The sequence below is a fragment of the Pteropus medius genome, unplaced genomic scaffold (genome assembly GCF_902729225.1).
Source record: "Pteropus medius unplaced genomic scaffold, Ma_sr-lr_union100, whole genome shotgun sequence".
Lineage (NCBI taxonomy): Eukaryota > Metazoa > Chordata > Mammalia > Chiroptera > Pteropodidae > Pteropus > Pteropus medius.
Genome location: NW_024344370.1, coordinates 8,747,806 through 8,768,951, shown reverse-complemented (window position 1 = coordinate 8,768,951; position 21,146 = coordinate 8,747,806). Strand labels below are relative to the sequence as shown.

General features: G+C 36.1%; 1 protein-coding gene across 6 annotated transcripts in view; it reads right to left on the bottom strand.

Annotated features, from left to right (window-relative positions):
* Positions 1 to 19,308, bottom strand: part of IPO11 (importin 11) — a 163,862-nt gene extending 144,554 nt beyond the window's left edge. For 2 of the 6 annotated variants that reach the window (XM_039870007.1, XM_039870012.1), the window contains exons 1-2: positions 19,090 to 19,270; positions 2,119 to 2,262 (exon numbers count right to left, since the gene is read on the bottom strand). In XM_039870007.1, coding sequence (XP_039725941.1) covers positions 2,119 to 2,256 — 138 coding nt within the window. In that variant the 5' untranslated portion in view covers positions 2,257 to 2,262; positions 19,090 to 19,270. Of the gene's footprint in view, positions 1 to 2,118; positions 2,263 to 19,018 lie in introns of all 6 variants that reach the window. The other 4 variants (XM_039870008.1, XM_039870011.1, XM_039870009.1 and 1 more) reach the window with 4 other exon arrangements.
* Positions 19,309 to 21,146: the final 1,838 nt, after the last annotated feature.

Sequence of the window (21,146 nt, the reverse complement as noted above, 5' to 3'; positions counted from 1 at the left end):
AGATTTTTTAATTAAATGTTTTATTTGACTTTTGTCACTACATATATCATTATTGTTATTTTCTAAATATCTATAGCTTCTACAATTTAAGAAAACATACCTGCTCAGTAGACTGTTGATTGTTTAACCCAAGTAAGGGATATATGGAGATTTATTATACTATTCTACTTTTAAATATGTTTAAAAATCTTCCTAATAAATCTAAAGCAAAGTAAACCTAATTATGCATCACAACCTACACACACACACACACAAACAAAAAAAAAAAACTAAAATAAATACCTTCTAAATTAAAAAAGAAAAGTAGACCCACCACAGCATAGATTAAAAGATGTCAAGGCTCTTGGGATATTAATACACATTATTAAATGGACTATTTCTAAGTATCTTCCTTATCAAAACAAGTATGCTCACAAATAAGTTTGATAGTAGAATATTTTTAAGTTACATAAAGGCAGAAGTGATGTGAATAATTTCAACTGAAAATTAACCATTACTCAAAAAGTTTACTCACTGTCAGTCCAAACACAGGGAGTCCTCATTCTGCACGTTGGAGTGGTGGGAGACTATAAAAATGACTGTGCAAGCTAAACCATGCAACGGGGTCTTACCAATCAAGAAGAAAATTACAATTGTTCTCTGTGACCTTTAATTTTTATCAAAAAGTTTATTTAAATTATAAAAAATGTATAACTGTTATAAATATATGAAAATAACAAGAATAAAAGTAGTATTTACCCTGTAACTTAAAACATCACAAACATTGAGAATTAAAGTGTTTTATTTCTTTGTAAAAAAATTATCTAGAATAGTGGATGCACTGGACAAAAGTGGGAATATGTTAAGGAATAGTTTAACTGACTAAAACTGCACTACACCTCAGACCAAACACAACTCATACCCCTAGAATTGACCTCTTAAACACAAACTTGTGTAGGGAAAACCTCAAAGCCAAAAATATTAATGTGTGCTCTTTACCATAAAAAATATTATATGTTAAGAATTAAAAACATAGTATCTATACCATGATGCAGTTTTTAGAAAATCATGTGCATACACGCACGCACACACACACACACACACAAAAGATTACAAAGATAATTGGGTAAGTCTCATTTAGTCCTTAATACTCATGACAGGGCAGTCATAGTCCCTCATTTCAGGTCTCCTCTGCAAAAGAAGGTGGACTTCTCTCACCATATTAATCACAATCGACTTTAACACTTTACATGTCTACCTTCCACACTAGATTGAATCATGTCTTAGCCTGGAGTCTAGCAGAGTCCAGCATAGCAGAACTTTCATAAATGTGAGTGAATGAATGGAAGTAATGTGGGAACAACTGTGGAAGTTGGTGGATCTGAGATTGTGTCAGCTACACATAGGGAACCAAGAAAAGTTAAGCTGCAGGTGTCAATCCAAGTAGAAATATTCCATACATATTCTGAATAATAGGACCAGAACACAAGCCTAAGATCAGGCACACAATTTAAGAAATCTTCAAACTAGAATGAACCACTATGGTTAAAGAAGACTAAAAGTGCCAAGACAGTGAATACAGGGGAAAAGGAAGAATTAAGTTAAACTTAGCGGTGTTTGATCTATTATAAATATAATCTATTAATTAAGCTATTTCTCATAACACCCAGGAAAAGTGCAGATATGTCAAGAAAATAAAAATTTTAGTTTGAAAAAGAAAACAATGTTTCAAAGAGAAACACAGTGAGCAGGTAGACCTGACTCTGATACTGCAGTGGGGAGATGGCCTGAACAACTCTGACAACAACAATTAACCAGGGCAAGGATGAAGACAAAACATGAAAGTATACTGTCATGAGTTCAGCATTAACATGCTAAAATAGAAAATCAGCACAATCAAGCCTTCTGAACAGATACTACCGACACCCTGTTAGGTTACTTATTCATCCATCAACAAACATTTCTTAAAAGGCCCTCAAAGATCCATGCCCTGAATTAGTAAATGGCAGTGCAATGGCAGCCAAACAGTTGGTTCAGTTTCACTAGGTAAACCAGCAATACAAGATTTTTAAAACAATTAAAATAATGGTTTCTCATTTTATTAAAAAAAATATCATGAACTATTTTAGAACAACTTACCAGCAACACTGAATAGAAACCTGGCTGTGTCTCCCATTGTTTCAACTGCTCCTCAGCTGGTTTTAACACAGCAGTATCCTGACTGGTGGCCTGTGTTAAGACCTGAAGAACAACAGTGCTGGCACTATTGAGATCCATGGAAACCTGGCAATGATAAATTAACATACTCGAATGTACATTATACATTAAAAAATTATTAACAGAAACAAATATATAACAAGCTTCAATGCTCTGAATTACTCCTATACTTCAGTAATTCACCCACTCCATGTTTTTGCTGGATTTCTATCTTTTCTATATGCCACCCTTACTTAAAATTCCCATAATTCAATTCAAGCCAGCTAAAATAAAAATAAAGTTAAAAATCTTTTTAATAAAGCGAATATCTAAGCATATATTTTATATGCTGAACATTGTACTAAAAGCTTTATTCACTTATGTACCACTAATAATAATTCTATGTGCTAGGTAGAAAACTAAAGGATCAGAGACTTTACCTTGCCAAAGTCACAATCTATTAAGTGACAGTGCTTGGACTTAAATACCAAAGCCACTAGTCTTAGCCAGTATCTAATATTGTCTTCCTTGAATGACAGACTCAACATCGGAAGCATCTCTGCAGTCCCAAAAGCCCAATAAAATATATACTATTTGCTTAATAAATATTTGCTGAATAAAGTGATCAATTTTAAACAATAAAGTACTTCACGGTGAATCATATGGCAACTAATTAACTGATTGCATTTTATTAACTTATTTCATTAAATTTCTGAATTCAGCATCCCGTGTACCAGCCACTGTTCTAGGTGCTCAGACTACAACAGAGAACAAAACAGTATTCCTGACTTCATGCAGCTTACATTCTAATGGAAAAAGACAGATCTGTTTAACTAAAAAAAAAAAAAGAAAAGAAAAAGAAAAAGAGAAGTAGTGATAATGAAGAAAATAAGATAATGTGTTAAGGACGGACTGAAATTTAATGTGTTACTTTAGACTGGGCATTCTGGAAAGGCTTCTCTTAAGTAGCATTTACAAGAGACCCAGCCATGCAGAGCTCCAGGTAGGGAAAACAACTGAAAACAAGGCCTTAAGACCATTGACAAATGACACTTAATGAGAAAAGGAGAAAGTGAAACAGGATGAGGTTGGAGAAGTAGGCAGGAGTATTTCATGTACAACCTTATAGGGGAAAATAAAGTGACTAGACTTTTATATATGTACAAAAAAAGCCACTGAAAGTTAGGAAGAAAATATAAATATATTGATATGAATATAATAATAGAGAAATGCTCTGCTAGAACTCATCCAAATCCCACCTTCGTTCACAAAAAGAAAGAAAAAAGCCATGTCCTTGTCTGGGGCTACCACTTGAAAAATAAAATTACTGACTACTGTCAACCCCCAGGACAATTTTCACCTAGAGCAACAACTGTGCAGAACACTCATACACACGCACCTTCACACCTCACATTTCTCTGGACTTTCACAGCAAGGCAATCCTTCATTCTATGTACTCTTATTCTTATGCCCCGCACACTCTCACCACTTACCTGTTCTAATGGAAGCTGCTAGATAGAGTTCCTATCCCTACCATCCTCCAGCACCCTGCTCCATCCAGGTCCTCCCTAGAAGTATATGCCCTATCCCTTCCACACCTTGATTTTGGCCCTTGCTCCCAAGAAGCCCATCCAATGTGGGAGGGAAAGCCTAGTTCATATATTTTTGGAGAACTAATTTTGGTCCAAGCACTGTGATAGCTGTTAGGATAAATAAGAATGAGAGTCTCTTTTTCTATCCAAATTCTGAGGGATAATTAATTGAGAAGCAGAGAGAAATATTCTTATCCTTAAAACAAACACTATTATGAGTGGTTCACCTAATAAGTAAAAAGACTTTAGGTCTGAGAAACAAACCATCATTCATAACTTCTATTGGAAGTATTTCCAAGTACTAATTAACTTATAAGGGAAGCTTTAAGCAGCAATCAGTTCCTAAATTACAGATTAAATGCATCCTCAAAAATAACAATTCAAGAATGAGACTTATAATGGATTATTTAAAAAACACATGTTTTAAAGATCCCAAACAAATCTATAAAAGCAATCTGGCAGGTGGACTAATATTACTGTTTTATAGAGGAAGAACTTACAGCTATCAGGAGAGTTGTCCAAGGTCATGTAGCAAACGTGTATGGCAAAATGAGGCCTGATAACCAGGTTTCTGGAAATCCAGCTCTTGCTACTATAACAAAATGGCCTCACCACACCCTACTCCCACATGTCCACAAACCTTCCATGCTCTCCCACAATAGGTTCCTGGAGAAATTGTCAAAAAGATGCCTGAATCCATCAGAAATCTAAAAATATCACATTTTCTATGCATTAAATATCCATACAGTACTCAATTGTGAAATTCTCTTGAAAGGACAGTGATGGCAACAAAGAAAGAGGGGTAAGGGGAGATGTACCAAGACATTCAGATGTAACAGTGGAAATAAACTTCACTGGGGTTAAAAGACAGATTACTACTGACTACTAGTAACCAGCTGGAGAGTGGTACACCTGGAAAACTAACCTTCAGTACTTTTTTTTGAAGGGAGGATTAGCATGCATAAATTTAACAGGGTTTCTACTGTTATTTGGACCTAGAAGTGAAGCAGACACAGAGTCTCCAAAATAGCTAAAGAGGACTGAGAGTGATAAAGATGGAAGAGGAAGAAGAAGGGAAAGAAGGAGAAAACAAGAGAGGCAGACTGGAAGATAAGAGAGACAGATGCTAACTTGTGGGAATGGCTAAATGTATTTCTCAAAGAACTTGACAGGATCTTCACAGAGATCATCACCAGATAGACCTGAAGACCAAGGAAGCTAGTCTCTCACTGGAAGCACTGTTAGGTCTCCTATGCAGAGGTTAACATGTATTGAGGAAAATCCTCTGTACATGTTAGAAGAATGTATGTTCTACCTTTCTGTGTTTCTATCTATAAGACCCTTAAGACAAACAAGCAAACAGAAGATTAAATTTGTCTTTTTTCTCACTAATAATGTATACATTGAGGTTGCTTTGATTTTCATTAATTTATATAGTTTTAAAATCAAGAGGAAACACTACTTTATTAGCTCTCAACGACAGAAGAGAATTAATTACTCAAAATTTAAATGCATATTCTTTCTTCTCTAAGAACAATAATAGAAAAGGAGAAAGTGAAAATTAAGAGGGCAGTCATTTTGCCCTTCTCATTATAGTACTTCACAATCCAGTCAGTTCGATTTATTCATTTGTGGACTTATACTATTCTTTGATTCTATGAAAGTCTAAACAATTTAGTAATGTGTGACCAAGAGCCTAAAAATACTCATATCCCGTTACTGGATTTTCTAGGCTTGTTTCTATAAGATACTTTTTGAATTCTGAAAAAATCCAAAGTTATACAGATGTGCCTGAAGTTAGAAACTTACTAATTTTAATTACAAGAAACAGCAGACAAGGGAAAACTCAGCACCTCTGCTTGCCACCAACAGACAGACTTCTCAGGCCTGCAATGACTTTAATCTCAGCTATGATGATTTTCTTTAGACTACTATATTATCTGAGTTTGTCCTTAAAGAGATTCCTACCCCACTATTAAGTTAAAGCAGTAAGTAAACTGACTTAGAAAAAGAAGGTGCAAGATTACAATAAAAATTGAAGAAAAAAGAATCTCAAAATCAAAAAGGTACCCTTGGTGAAATAATTTATTCAGGCATGGATCAATAAGGGATGCTAAAATCATTAAGTGAAAGAGTAGCTTTTGGGGAACAGTGTGTCCAAGTATCACCCCACAGACTATTTGCTTAATGTAATAAACAAACCAACCTTTAAAAAGGAGGGATCTGTCAGTCACCAGCTCAACCAAAAAGGCAAACTTAGTATCATGAACAGCTGCACAACTTGACCTTCAGTGCTTCCCTATGTGATGCAATAAGAAGTACACAATCTCATCTTTGAAATAACAAATAATCAGCTTTAATCTAATCAAGACTCTAGACCCAACTTGAAATAGAAAGTCTCTTCTTTTCCAGAATACTTCTGGAATGGTGGTGTGAAGAGCTACACAAATCCTCTCCTCAATGAAACAACCATAATTGGTAAAAATTATTAAAAACCACCTTTTAGTCTCTGGAAAGTGTAGTTAAGAACATGCAGCAAATAGAGAAACCTTCATGCATAAACTATTACTAAATCTTGAAAAAAACAGCAAGAATTTGTGGCATTGGAGCCAGGAACTCACTCCTGCCCCATGGTGTGATATAGCCAAGAACATGGGGATCCCTCTCACCACAGTTCTTCCAAAGGGGCGAGCAACCAGCATTTCTCACCCACCCCATCTATGTGTTGCAGCTCTATTCCAGGCAAGCACAGCTAAGTGATTCCACCCAGACATCACTCCTGGCACAGATACTCTAGCCCAAGCACATCAGGCCCCAAGAGTAGTGGGCCTTAATCATGCCTACCCCAGCCAGCTCAAAGGGCAGAGGTTCCACACCAGAAATAATAACAGTTGGAGATTTCAATACTCTTCTTTCAATAATGGATTGAACAACTAGGAAGAAGACCAACAAAGAAGTCTTGAACAACATTATATACAAACCAGACCTAACAGACAATTACATAACATCCCACTCCACGACAGCAGAATGTACATTCTTCTTGAGTGTACGTGGAGTGTATGTGGAGCATTCTTCAAGATAGACCATACGCTAAGCCACAAAACAAGCATCTATGAATTTAAAAGGATTGAAATTGTTCTCTAATCACAATCAAAAATAGAAATGTGGGAATTTCACTCACATTTTCAAATTTCAACTTACTACAAAGCTACAGTAATCAAGACAATGTTGGTGACTGGCATATGGATAGCTGTATATGTCAATGAAACAAATCTGAAAGTCTAGAAACAAATCTTTACATATGAGGTAAATGATTTTCAACAAGGGTACCAAGACAATTCAGTGGAGAATTGTCTTTTCAACATATGATGTTGGAACAACTGGCTACTCACATGAAAAAGAGTAGCTGGACCTCTTCTTTACACCATACACAAAAACTAACCCCAAATGGATCACAGAGCTAAACATTAAGAGGTAACACTATAAAACTCTTAGGAGAAAAATCTAGGAGTAAATCTTCACAACTTCATACCCACTGGCATGGCTATAATCAAAAAGATATATAATAAGAGATATTGATGAGGATGTGTAAAAATCAGAATTCTGATGCATTGCTGGTGGGAATGTAAAATGGTGCAGCTGCTTCAGAAAAGTACGTCAGTCTCTCAAAATGTTAAACATAGTTACTATATAACCCAAAAATTCCACGTCTACATATATACCCAAGAGAAATGAAGACAAATGTCTACACAAAAACTTGTATAAATTTTCACAGGAATATTATTTATAATAGCCGAAAGTGAAAACATCTCAGATGTCCATCATCTGATGAATGTGTAAATAAAATGTGGTATTTACATACAATGGAATATTATTTGAGAATAAAAAGAAATCTTTTTTCATATATGCTACAATATAAATGAACCAGGAAACATTATGCTAAGTAAAAGAAGGCAGTCACAAAAGATCATATGTTACATGATTCCATTTTAATGAAATATCCAGAATAGGCAATTTTATAAAAACAAGAAAGTAAGTAGTTGCCTAGGGCTGGGGGATCAGGGGAAAATGTGGAGTGACTGCTAATGAGAACATGGTTTCTATTTTAGACAATAAAAATGTTCTAAAATTTACTGTAGATGTACAACTCTGTGAATATACTAAAAACTATTGAATTGTATAATTTCAGTGAGTGAACTGTATGGTCTACACATTATATCTTAATAAAGATGTTTCAAGTACTTTAACTATGTAGATGCCAGTCAGCAAGGAATAAGAAAAAGTGACTGAAGAAATAAAAAACGTGGCTAGAGTATCAACAATAACTAATGTTAATTCAGAGCAAGGGAGAGAATTTGTTCAAGAAATTAAAGGAAGATTAAAGACATAAGATTTTGGACATAAGCCAGACAGTTCCAAAGATGCCAATCCCATTCAAATTCATACTGTACAGTTTGGATTCATTTCAGTTTCTCAAGGTCATTTGGCAATTTGGACAGGAAAATTCTTCTCTGTGCATGAATTATAAGTTATGTAGCATCCCTGCATACTATATGTAAATAACACTTCATAGGGATCATTTTGACTAAAGATGTTTCCATATATCTCTAAGTACTGCAAATTAAAGAAACACTAAGACTACTGAAGTCCCTATGAGACTTCATGTAGACTATCAAATATTTTGAAATAAAAGATGTGCAATAAAATATATATAACAATAAGGAGAAGAGGAGTTGTTTCCTGGCTTTTTCTTCTCTACTCCTAAAATTTCCCATGTACTCATGAGTTTCAAAGAACCTACAAACGCTCCCACTTGGAAGAAGCTACAAGCTTAAATCTTCCTAAGCCAATCAGGACTTAAAAAAATTCTTGGTCTGTTTTGTACTTAGATATTTATAGTGTCAAATATAAAATATATGTGTAAAAGTATAGAAATATAAAAATGCCTAGGAATAAAAGACAAAAAGGAAATCTATCAGATTATAAACTGTAGTTGTATTGAGGGTAGCCCAAAGGGTTATAAGGATTCTTACAGTCCACATATTTTACCATTATGATGAAAAAAAAAAAAACCACATATTTAGAGGCCAAGAAATTTCATCTTTACCTATTCTAAATTTCCATGGAAAATTTGCTTCATTTCTCTTCCCTGCTTCTAAAAATCCCAATTTCCGAAAAGCTTCAAATCATCGTGTATTTCTCTTGTCAAGCACATACCAAAAAATTCATGGTAATATATTAAATATCACATATTTAAGTAGATAATGTCACTAATTGCACTCTCATCATAAAAGTTCAGGAGAGAAAGCTTACGAACTTGGTTCAGTAAAATGATTTACTAAGCAACAGTACTGCCATACTACCTATATTTGTGATGGCAATGTTTGCCAAAAAACGATCCTCACTCAGGAGACCAAGTCTTGTAATCAAACAGCAGTTTTGCCTGCAAGTAGTCATCTCTACAAAGCATTTAATATTCTTACTATTGTGTTTATTAAAACAAGTTTAAAATATTTAACAGCCTGAGAAAAATAAAACCGAAAAGCTCTGATTTACTAATTATTTAATTTCCTTTAAGCTTCACATATTATATATAGTATATTTCCATTACAGAAGAGGAAAATAAGTTTGTATTTGTTAGCAATATAGTCTTTTTTTTTTTTTAGCAATACAGTGTCTTTAATCAGATTTCTAAGTATTCTCCACAAGTTCCCACATCAACTTCTTCACCAGGTAACTGTGCTACTAGATCTACCATTCTAAAGATGTAAAAATAGAGTAATCTGCAGTGCCACCTGATGGTAAGAAGTGCTACACCACAAACAGTATATTCCAAGCATCCTTTTTCCCTCAACGACAGAGAAAGAGAAGGACATTGAAATTCTCAGTGACCACTTGGCCAGGACAACCATCCGGAAATACAGTAAGGTTTTCAAGATTCAAGAAGTGAGGTCAATAAATGCTGAGAAAAGAACTCCTGTGGGAAAGAAATGAATGAAAGCCTTAAAGAATAATTTAACAAAAAAGGTGGGATTCAAAATATGAAAATGAAAGCCTTACCATAAGGCAAAACATGACAACCAAAAAACTTCCTCAAGGGCTGTTTTTACTTCTGTAGTTCAATACTGCATCTTTAAAAATACTCTCTATCAAAACAAAACATGTGATAAAGCCATGAATGTGTTTTGAGCTTTACACAAAGTAAAAATGACAGAATTTAAGAAAATGTAATAACATAAACAATGTTTAAACATAAAGGAGACTGAGAAACTGTGGAACATGTACAGGCAGAGTAATATTAGAAAAGGGATGAAATCACCTGATGAGAAAAGCACTGCAGTATTCCACAGAAGATAAATATTCATAAAGAGGAAAAAGAATGGCCATATACAAGCCACTGAGAAAGTGACATTAATAACTTAGAAGCCTCAATTTTCCTCCTGGAAGAACAGGTATTGGGCAAATAAAAACTTGGAGAGCAGGCCTTTGGTTAAATGTATAAGCACGATAGTATTTACCATGTATTACTGAAGCATTTCCTACAGAGGGATGAGAGGAAGATGTTATTTTTTTTTTCAATGATGGTTAAATTCCTGCAAGTCAAATCATAATCTACAGCCCAAATCTACAAAAAGAATAGGAGGCAGAAAACATATTCTTTGGGCATTATGAATAGGAAATATTACAAAATTACTAAACTGCTTGGAGTTAAAAGCCAATTAGAGAAAGACAATGTATCTAAAACAAGAAATGAACTCATGTACAGACCAGAGAAGAGTTCAAAAAGAATAAAAATAGAAAAGTTATCGTACTAGAAAGCTTAAAGAGAGGGAAATTCTATTATTTTGAGGAAACAAAATCTAAATTAAAGCAGGTTGTTAAAAAACAAAACAAACAAAACCAGTTAAACTTGAATCTGAGCAAGCTTCTAGTTTGTACTACCAATGGTAGGTAGAGGGAAAGTAGGTAAAAGATGAAATAAGATTGAAAATGAGCTAATAATTGTTAAAGCTCGGTGATGGATAAACAGGGGTTCATTATACAATTCTACTTTTATGTATTTTTTTTTTAAATGGCAACTAATGGACCATGATACAGAGATCACTAAAGTTGCTGTTCATAGCTGATATCGCGTCCTGTGGAAATCTGTAATTGCACTAGATAGTAAAGCACCCTTTCCTCCACATAATTCTATTATTACATCTCTTTCCTTGTTTACTTGCATCTCATCTACAAAATCATGAGCTGCTTAAATGCAAGAATTTTATTTTATTAATCTATATATGCCGACACCTACTATAGTGTCAAGGATATATCAAATCCTCAGTAAATGTTTGATGAACTAAATAAAGCAATAATATGATGGTAATTTCTAAGAGCAGAAGGCAAACTTTTAGAAAAGGTGTAACAAAAAGAGGTCAAAGAAATAACATCCTTCTGGAAGAACAGGAATTATATCAGAGTAAGGAAAGAAATAGCTACAAAAGATACTATAAGAAATCAACAGTATGCTGAATGGCTGAAAAAAAATAATGAATGAATAAATAAGTAGTCCATTCAGTATCTTCCTCTACTGAAATGGGGCTCATTAAGCCAACAAAATTTAACAATACTTTTCACTGGGAATATCTATTTCTAACACCTTGGTTCAGATTATCATTATTATCTGAATGTTTATATAAACCATCTAAATAATTTCCTTGCTTCCAAGAATACATACCATCCCTTCTCTGTCCTTCCTTTTTCTACAGGCAGATTGCAGTGTGACTCTACAGTCCTTCCATGCAGACTTTGAGATTAAAATCCAAACTACCAAGCCTAGGAAGTAAGGACCTTAGTGATTTGGGCCTTGCTTGCTTTTTGCTTTCACCTTCTGCTGTTTTCTGCCTCGTGTGCTTCTGTCATGCCAAACTATCTACAGTTTCTCAAAAGTTTTAGGCTGCTTTTTAAAATTGAGTCATTTATGTGTCGTGTGTCTTCTGCCTAGAACGTACCCCTCACCTGCCTGACAAACCCCCTTACTGTACTCCTGTGGGTAACTCCTACTCAGCACAAATGCTGCCACCTTGTTTCCTTCTGGGAAGCCTGCCCTAGCCTCCCTGTGGTGAGTTAGGCCTCTTACATTCTTCCGTGTAACAGCTTATCATAGCACTTACACTATATTGTAATTGTTGTCTTTTTTCCTCTCTAGACTTGAAAGCAAAGACTCATTTATCTCTCAGAGTAATGCTTGGCCAGTTAAAACTACTTCATTGTTGAATACTGTAAATCCGAAATGCATCATCAGAGTTTAAAAAATGTGGAGTTATATACTCTGGAGTTAGACTGAGTGGGCTTGAAAAGTAAGAGAATTGGGTTCATTTTTGTGACTTTATAGCAGAGATTGGGATTTTGTCATTGAATTCATTTGTTTAACAAATATCTATTCATCACTTTTTGTTGTTGAAATTCTGATCTCTTTAATGTAATCCTTAGTTGCTATACATAAAGCAACCTTGAAATTTGAAAACCATTATAAATATTGTAAATATTGATTATTATCACAAGTATTAAATAGTGTATTTATATTTATCATTGTTCATATGTGCCAGTTATTATTTTAGATTCTGGTAATACACCTTTGAACATATCAAAGTCCCTGGTCTCTGAACCTTAAATTCTAATCAAGGGAGTCTGGACAATATATTAGAATGTCAGATAGTTAAAAGTGGTATGCATAAAAATTAAGGCTATCCAGACTAGAGAGCTTCTGGGTGAAGGGTGAGCTATTTTACATTAGACTGCCAGGAAAGACCTATTTGATTAGTTGACAACTTAAACAGAGATTGGATTGAAATTGAAAAGCAAGATATGCAGATACCTAGAAGCAAGAGTTTTCCAGCCAGAGGGAACAAATACAAGGAAAAGACAAGGTACATTTTATATATCTATTCCGTTAAAGAGGGACAGCATGTTGTCTCCAACTCTCTCTTACTGTAGGTGAACACTCTTATCCTTGTCTCCTTGTAGTCTATGCAGGAATTTCTTTGATTATAGCACCAAGTGTGGAACTGTTGGGTCATAGGCTATACCTTGGTCATAGACAGACAGACAGACTTTCTTTTTCTTTCTTTCTTCTCTCTCTCTCTCCTCCCTCCTTCCTACACTCTGTCCTCCCTCTCCCTCTCTCTCAGCAATGGCAAGATTGTTTTCCAAAGTGGTTGTACCAATGTGTACTCCTAGCAACAATGAATAAGGGTTTATTTCCATACATTCTTGCTAGCACTGAATATTTCCAGACTTTGTAATTTTTACCAATCTGATGATTGTTAAGTAATATCTCAATTCTTAAAAAATTCCTGATAACCAGTGACATAGAATCTCTTCTGATATTTATTTGGCTTTTCCTATCTGTGACTTATCTATTTATAACCTTTGTCCAGTTTTCTCGTTTTGTTGATTCACAAGGGTTCCTTGTATATCCTGTACAATACTCCTTTCGGTCTTTTAAAATTCTCCTAATCTTTACCTTGTTAACTTTGTGTATGGTGTTTTCACTGACTCCATTCATTCTGCTCTTCAATTTATCCGTAATATAAGCTATGGTCTTGATGTCTTATTCTGATTCTCAGGTCAAAGCTAAAAAAATCCCCAAACTCTAAAACACCTAATTTCTCTTGAGGTATCAATAGACACCACCATGATCCAAAAGAAAGAAATCTTTTGCCAAAATTTTTGTATTGGGTTAGGAGACTTGAATTCTAGGTTTCAGAAATGTCATTAATGAGCTGTGACTTTATAGAAGTCACAGTTTTTTTTTTAAACTTTGGAACACAGTTTCTTGCTCAGTAAAACAAAGTGTTTAAATTAGATATACTTACCGTTTAGAGAACAGATATGAATGTCTCTATGGTGACAGGGAAATTATTTTAATGATTCGGAACATTTTAATGATAAAATGTAGAATAGTTCGTAATTGGGGGGACGTTACTGGGCATACAGCCTAGACCTGTTTTAATGAATAATTTTTTATAAATGCAGTGACTATTTAGGCTAAACTCTCAAAATAAGAATGAGATTCTCCTAAAACAGAGTTATATAGACACTGATGTTCTGGACCAGTGATTGGAAATTACCAACCGAAGATGTATATATTTGGCGAGAACCAGATGATATCTTAACGTTAAACTTAGCAAAAGGTTTTGATTAAACTTAAATCTGATCAGTTATAGTTTATTAAATTTAGGCAGATGCTGTTACTCCAATTCAAAGAACAGTATCTGGCTCAAAATCAGGCTTACAGCTTCTCCTTCCTATTTCTTTATGTCAGAGAAGGAATTTTAAAATCAACAAGCATAACGGCTGTTGTTTAGTTTTAATACATATGTGTATTTTTTTGTTTCAGCCAAAGAGATGTCAAAGAGGTAGTAACACTACTTGGGGCCTCACTGCTGGCACTATCTTGGTGTAGGGCTAACTACTGTTTAGGATAAGCTCCTTAACTTTTCTCATTAGGAGGTGTTCATTCACATATACCAAACAGGCAAGAGACTTATTATAGTTTACTATTGTCATTTCACTAAAAACTCCAAGTGAGACACGAATACTTGGGTTTTCTGAACAGGACTTCTCTCACAGCTGCCTTGTGGCCCTGTGTACCGCCTTCTTACATACTATATAATCTACCCATATATTTCTCTGTCTCCCTCCACTAGAGCACAAGCGTACCTTGTTTAATTGCAGCTCACTTTATTGTGCTTCACAGATGCTGTGGGTTTTTTACCAATTGAAAGCAAGCCCCCCATCAGCAAAAAGATTATGACTCGCTTTCTCGTTATGGCCTAGAACCGAACTTGCAATATCTCCGAGGTATGTCTTCATGCTCTCCGTAGGGGCAGAGATATTTTTGTCTTTTTAGATCACAGATGTATCTCAAGTGCCTAGACTAATGTCTGACATTTGTAGGTGTTCAATAAATACTTATTGAATAAATGAAGGCAGAAAAGTCTAATGATAAACCAAGTAAATATCAGAAAGCTGATTGGAGAGCATAGGATTAGAATGAAGATAAAGCCTGCATTAAACTCTCTGGTGATTCAATTTGAATTTACAGTATTCGACAATGAAGTAGTTTTAACTGGCCAGGCATTACTCTGAGAGATAAATGAGAGAGTTTTTGCAGTCAAGTCTAGAGAAGAAAAAAGACAATAATTACAATATAGTGTAAATGCTATAAGCTGTTACACAGAAGAATGTAAGAGGCCTAACTCACCACAGGGAGGCTAGGGCAGGCTTCCCAGAAGGAAACAAGGTGGCAGCATTTGTGCTGAGTAGGAGTTACCCACAGGAGTACAGTAAGGGGGTTTGTCAGGCAGGTGAGGGGTACGTTCTAGGCAGAAGACACACGACACATAAATGACTCAATTTTAAAAAGCAGCCTAAAACTTTTGAGAAACTGTAGATAGTTTGGCATGACAGAAGCACACGAGGCAGAAAACAGCAGAAGGTGAAAGCAAAAAGCAAGCAAGGCCCAAATCACTAAGGTCCTTACTTCCTAGGCTTGGTAGTTTGGATTTTAATCTCAAAGTCTGCATGGAAGGACTGTAGAGTCACACTGCAATCTGCCTGTAGAAAAAGGAAGGGCAGAGAAGGGATGGTATGTATTCTTGGAAGCAAAGAAATTATTTAGATGGTTTATACAAACATTCAGATAATAATGATAATCTGAACTAAGGTAGTAGCCAGAGGAAAAGAGTAGATGAAAGAGGTATAAGAGTTGGTAAATAATTAGTAAGTGATGAGAAGAGTAGCACATACAAGTAATGAGTTAAGATTCTAGGCATCTCCAACTGAGTGGTGCATGCAAGGATCATGGAAGAAAGAGAAGCAACTTCAAAAAGGGTTAGATATAATTTCTGGCATAAGTTTAAGGTATCTTAAGACAACAATGTGTCAGAGTTCAAGAACAATCTTTGCTAAAGAGACAGAGATTTGGGAGTCAACAAAATAGAGCTAGCGGTTGAAGTTATCAGGGATGAGACCACTCAAGGAGAGTAGGCAGAAGTAGAAGACACAACCCCAGAGTGAAACGAATATCAAGGTGGTTAGAGAAGAAAGAAAAATAAACCGAGGAAAGACTGGCCAAGACACAGAAAGGAAATAAGACCATAAGTGTTGCAGAAGTTTAAGAGTATTTCAAGGAGGACAACTAGTCAAAATGTCAAATTACTAAAAAGATTCCATTACGTTTCACAACAGAGATAATGGTGATCATCAACCCATTAAATTCAGTGACAGGAGACTGCCAGCCTTCAATATACAGAAAAAAAAAAGGTAGTAAAAAGGTGGAGAAAATTAATATAACTGTTTCAAGAAACTTAAGAAATAATTACAGATGAAATGAAAGATGAATCTAAAGTGAGGAGAGTGCATTTAAGATGCGTATGTTTAATTCCTAATAAGTTAGTGCCACTAGAGAGTAAAAAGGAGATCACCAAGTGTTATGGACTGAATTGTGTTTCCCCCCAATTCGTATGTTGGAGCCCTCACTCCCAGTATCCTCAGTATTTGAGAGATTTTTGAAGAGATGATTAAGTTAAAATGAGGCCATCATCCAATAGAGTTGGTGTTCTAATAAGAAAAAGAGGTCCCAGAGGTCCCAGTGCACAAAGACATGACCATGTAAAGAGGCAAAAAGAGGGTGGTCATCTGTTAAGTTAAGGAGAGAGGCCTCAGATGAAACCAATCCTACTGGAACTTTTATCTTGGACTTTGAGCTTTCCAAACTGTAAAAAAAAAAAAAAAATTTTATTGTTTAAGTCACACAATCTGAAGTATTCTGTTATGGCAGCCCTAGCCAAATAACAGACTAAAGAAAGTCTCCCTGAGGAGGAAAAACTCAGCACAATTAGAAATGAACAATAGAGGTAGACATGTTTGCCAAATAACAGACTAAAGAAAGTCTCCCTGAGGAGGAAAAACTCAGCACAATTAGAGATGAACAATAGAGGTAGACATGTTTGCAGGTGAAAGAGAACAAAAAGCAGTAAAATTGTCACCAATTTATTTCATTACCTCTGTGAAGTAGAAAGCAACATTATCCAGGAAAGAATAAAGGAAGTGGTGGGTTAATAACTACCACAGGAAACAGGAGTAGTTACTGGAGACATACAGGATTATTGGGCTGCTCGTCCATTACTCAATAAATGTTTGTTGTTAAATGAACACGTAGCTGTCATTAATGAAAGCTTTAATTCAATTTTAATAAGGTGAACTCTGGCAGCAACTAGCAAAAGAAAAGCATTGGAATGAATCAGAATCTGGGTTATGAATCTAAAAAAGTGTGACCTTATACGAGTCACTTACTATTGCTGGGCCTTAGTTTCTTTAACCAGATACATCAGACACGATAATCAGCATAAGATGATCTCACGTTAAAATAAATAATACTATAATTTTATTCAGTCTTCTTTATCAATTGAAGTGCATCTCAAGCTTTAATGTACATCATGTCATCTAGAGAGCCTGTTAAAATGCAAATTCTGATTCAGTAGATCTAATGTTAAGGCTGAGATGGTACATTTCTAATAAACTCCTAGGTGATGCCATTTGCCACATTTTGCGTAGCAAGGGTATAGAACACTGATCCAGCTCAAGCTCTACAAAGCTTATAATTGTGAGCTTATCTGTAATCAGCTTGATATGCAGAAAACCAAAGACACTCCAGACTCGCACCTGTACTAAGTGTCTTGCCATTCCCTGAACTACTCTGATATTAACTGACAGTCCACATTGGGTGCAGATAGAAAAAGAATAATTCTGCCAACAATAACACAAAACTAGAAGCCGAAGATTAAATACAAATATACACTCATATACATACATGCAACACAAAAGTTAAAATCTATCTAATCAAACATATTATCTCCCAAAATATAAATATTTTTATTTCTTGAAAAACATATATATTTATTTCCAAAAAAAATCGTTAGTATCTCAAGCCTACAAGTATTTTTTTGCATTCTAATTTGATCTGAATGCAAACACATTCGCAATGTCACATAAAGATTTTTGTATTAATTACCAAATAATTTTCACATTTGTTAGAACCTCTAATCATATTACCACAACTAATTCATTTGTGGTGAGAATTCTCTTCTGCTTTAGGAACTGTAACTAGGACAGAGCAGTCTAGCCGCGCTAGGGCTAAAACATATTGCCACAAAGCACTGCTATAATTAAACTGTTTCTACTATTCCCTGTGCTAGGTTACGGGTTGGGGAGAGGGGGATGGGGTCCACATTCCTATCAAGACCAATAGGGAGAGATTTGCATTCTAAAATCACGAAAATCTTCCTCTGTGACAAGATAGAAGAAAAGGTGTCTTACAATGGATGTCTTATATTGTAGTCACTCTGTCGTTAACCTGAAGCCTCTGCACTGAATATAGAAGTTTGAAAGAACATGAAAATGGAGGAGTGAACTCTCCATCCAACAAAAATATATGGTTGTAAACTGTTCTTCCTTACTCCCTTAAGAATAACCAAAACTCAAGGACACTACCGCACTACAACAACTAAGCTCCTTTTAACTGGGTGGGGAGGGAGTATGTCAATTGCAATCTTGGCACCAGTAGGCAATTCACCAGTCCTAGTTATTCTAGTCAAGTTACTTTGAAATAATACTTCCCTCAATCACCACCATGTCACAAAAGACTAAAGAAAAACGACAAATGCGATGGGCCTCAAATCGTATTGCTCAATCACAAATTCCCCCCAAATATAAAGCTGCAGAAGTCACTGGGCTTGAGCACTGGCGGCCATACCTTAGCAAGCAGGTCCTCTCTGAAAATGTGTACCTTCCTTCACTTCCTTCACTAAAGGCAAGCAAGGATCTAATATTTAATTAAAGCGTTCACAGTATTGCCATTAGCAGCAGTGTCGTGTGTGCGATAACATACAATGGTTTTATACTAAAGATGACCATGGTCTCTCAAAATTTGCACCACCTATATCCCAAGGGCAAATGCACCACCCTGGCCCGCAATAGCATCCAGAATGGGCACCCTACGCTCTACTCATCTTGCAACCCAGTGTCTGCCTCCCCGTACCCTGGTTCCTCTATGCCATGCTTCCCGCTCCCGTTTGACTGGGGCAGCCCCGAGCTCCCAGGAGTTCCTAGGGTTACGCAGAGAGTCAAGCGTGCAGGCCGCCCTCGCCGCGCCACTGTTATCCCTTATCTCCCGGTAGCCCCACGTTCTTCCTTCGCCTTACAGGTCTCCGCTGTCCAGCCCACTCCTCCCTTTCATCGCGCGCGCTCTGGGGCTCTCAGGCCGGGGCCTCACCGCTTGGTTCGGTCCGGAATAGCCCAGTTCTCCCGCTTCCACTTCCCAACACCAAGCGGCAACGGTTGGCCCCGCGCCCCACGCTTACAGTCCACACGCCGCCGCCTACTGATGCCGAAAGCGGCTTCTAGGAACGCGCCATGTTCCGCGTCGCAGCTCTAAACGACGCGGACGCGCGAATATTGCGTCACCGGCTCCCAGAGCGCGTGGAATAGCAAAGAATGACGGCGATAGGACAACGGCGGGAAAAGGAAGGAGGGGCTTCCTCTTCGAAACCCAAGGCGCCGGGCATCTAGATCAGCAGTGTGCGCTTGCGCAGTATAGAGTGCAGGCAGGCTGGACTCCGCGGGATCTGTAACCATGGAAACCATAGTGCCGCGTTTCCCTACTCCTGAGAAAATCAATTGTTTCCTGGGTTGATTGAAGCTTAAATTAGAACCATTTTCCCTTCTGTAGTCTAGATATCATCTGCTAAACTGCACTGTTTCATGGGTCCTACTCTCATCAGTCAACCCCCTCATGAATATTTTTTAAGGTCCTAAACTTGCTGGGTGCTCTACTCCAAAAGGATAGCTAGGGTGGAAAGATTAAGAAGGAAGTTCAGTTCTCCCTGCCTCTGCTACTAGCTAGCTTAGTGATCTAAGTTTTCTTATCTCTAGAAAGAGAAGTTATGAAAAAAAAATAGAGATTAATAATAATAGATAACATTTCTGAGCATGTACAATGTAATGTACCAAATAGTTCTAAGTTCTTTATATGAATCATGTATTTTAATCCTCAAACCAATCTTTTGAGATGCTTTTTATTATGCCCATTTTACAGATAAAAACAAAAAACAAAAACAAAGCACAGAGAAGGCAAGTAACCTGCCAAAAGTCACACAGCTAGTAAGTGGCAGTGTTAGGATTTGAACCAGGCAGTAAGTCCTGCATTACAAAGATGTTCATCGCACAAGGCTGTTTTTAAAAGTAAATATGTAAAAAGTTTCTAAGTGACTACCAAGAAAAGAATGATTAAATCATGATACATGCATATATAATAAAACACAAATTGTCCATTAAAATTATGTTGACATGAATTTGTTGACATGTTAATACATTCACAATGCATTGGTGAAAGAGTAGGTTACGAAACAATATGTTCAGGATATTCTCTTTTTAAAATAAATGTATGCCAAAATGTTAATTTGTCATTAGTTAAAATTTAGAATTTGTCACTAGTTAAAATTATGGGATGTTTTTCTTTTTTGCTTAATTGTATCTTCTGATTTTACTGATAGGTAATACTTCTCAAATTTTAATTCTGCCTAGAATTACATGGAATCTTGATAAAATCACATCCTGATTCAGTTTGAGGTGGGACCTGAAATTCTTTGCTTCTAATGAGTTTCCAGTTAATGCCAATGCTGCTGGTCCACAGTCACATTTTGAATAACAAGGCTATAAGGAACGTGTGATATTCCAAAGTGGAGGAACACAGATTCAAATTTAGATGCATGCTTTATGGTAGATAGAATAAAATATATCCACATCCTAATACCCGAAATCCGTGACTATTTACTTTTCATGGCAAAAAGAATTTTGCCAGTGCTATTAAATTAAGAATCAGGAGGTGGGAAGATTAATCTGGATTATCCAATATAATCACAAGGGTCTTTATAAGAGGGAGGAAAGTATCAGAGAGAGATGTGACTGTGGAAGCATAGGTCAGAGCAATGTGGGGCCATGAGTCAAGGAATGCAGGCAGCCCAGAGAACCTGGAAGTCAAGGAAACAGATTCTCCCTTACAGCATCTGGAAGACACTTAACGCTGCAGATAATTTTAGACTTCTGATCCTTAGAATTCTAAGATAATAAATTTGTGTTGTTTTAAGTTATGGTTTGTGGTGAATTTTTTTACAGTAGCAATAGAAAAGTAATACATGCTCCAAAGTCATAGGCTTTCCAATTTGCTACATTTCATTTAATATTGCAACTTGTGTAAAATTGGGCCTTGGGCAACTCCATAACACAGCTCATTAGATACTTATAGATTAACTCTTACCAGGTTGTGAAAAT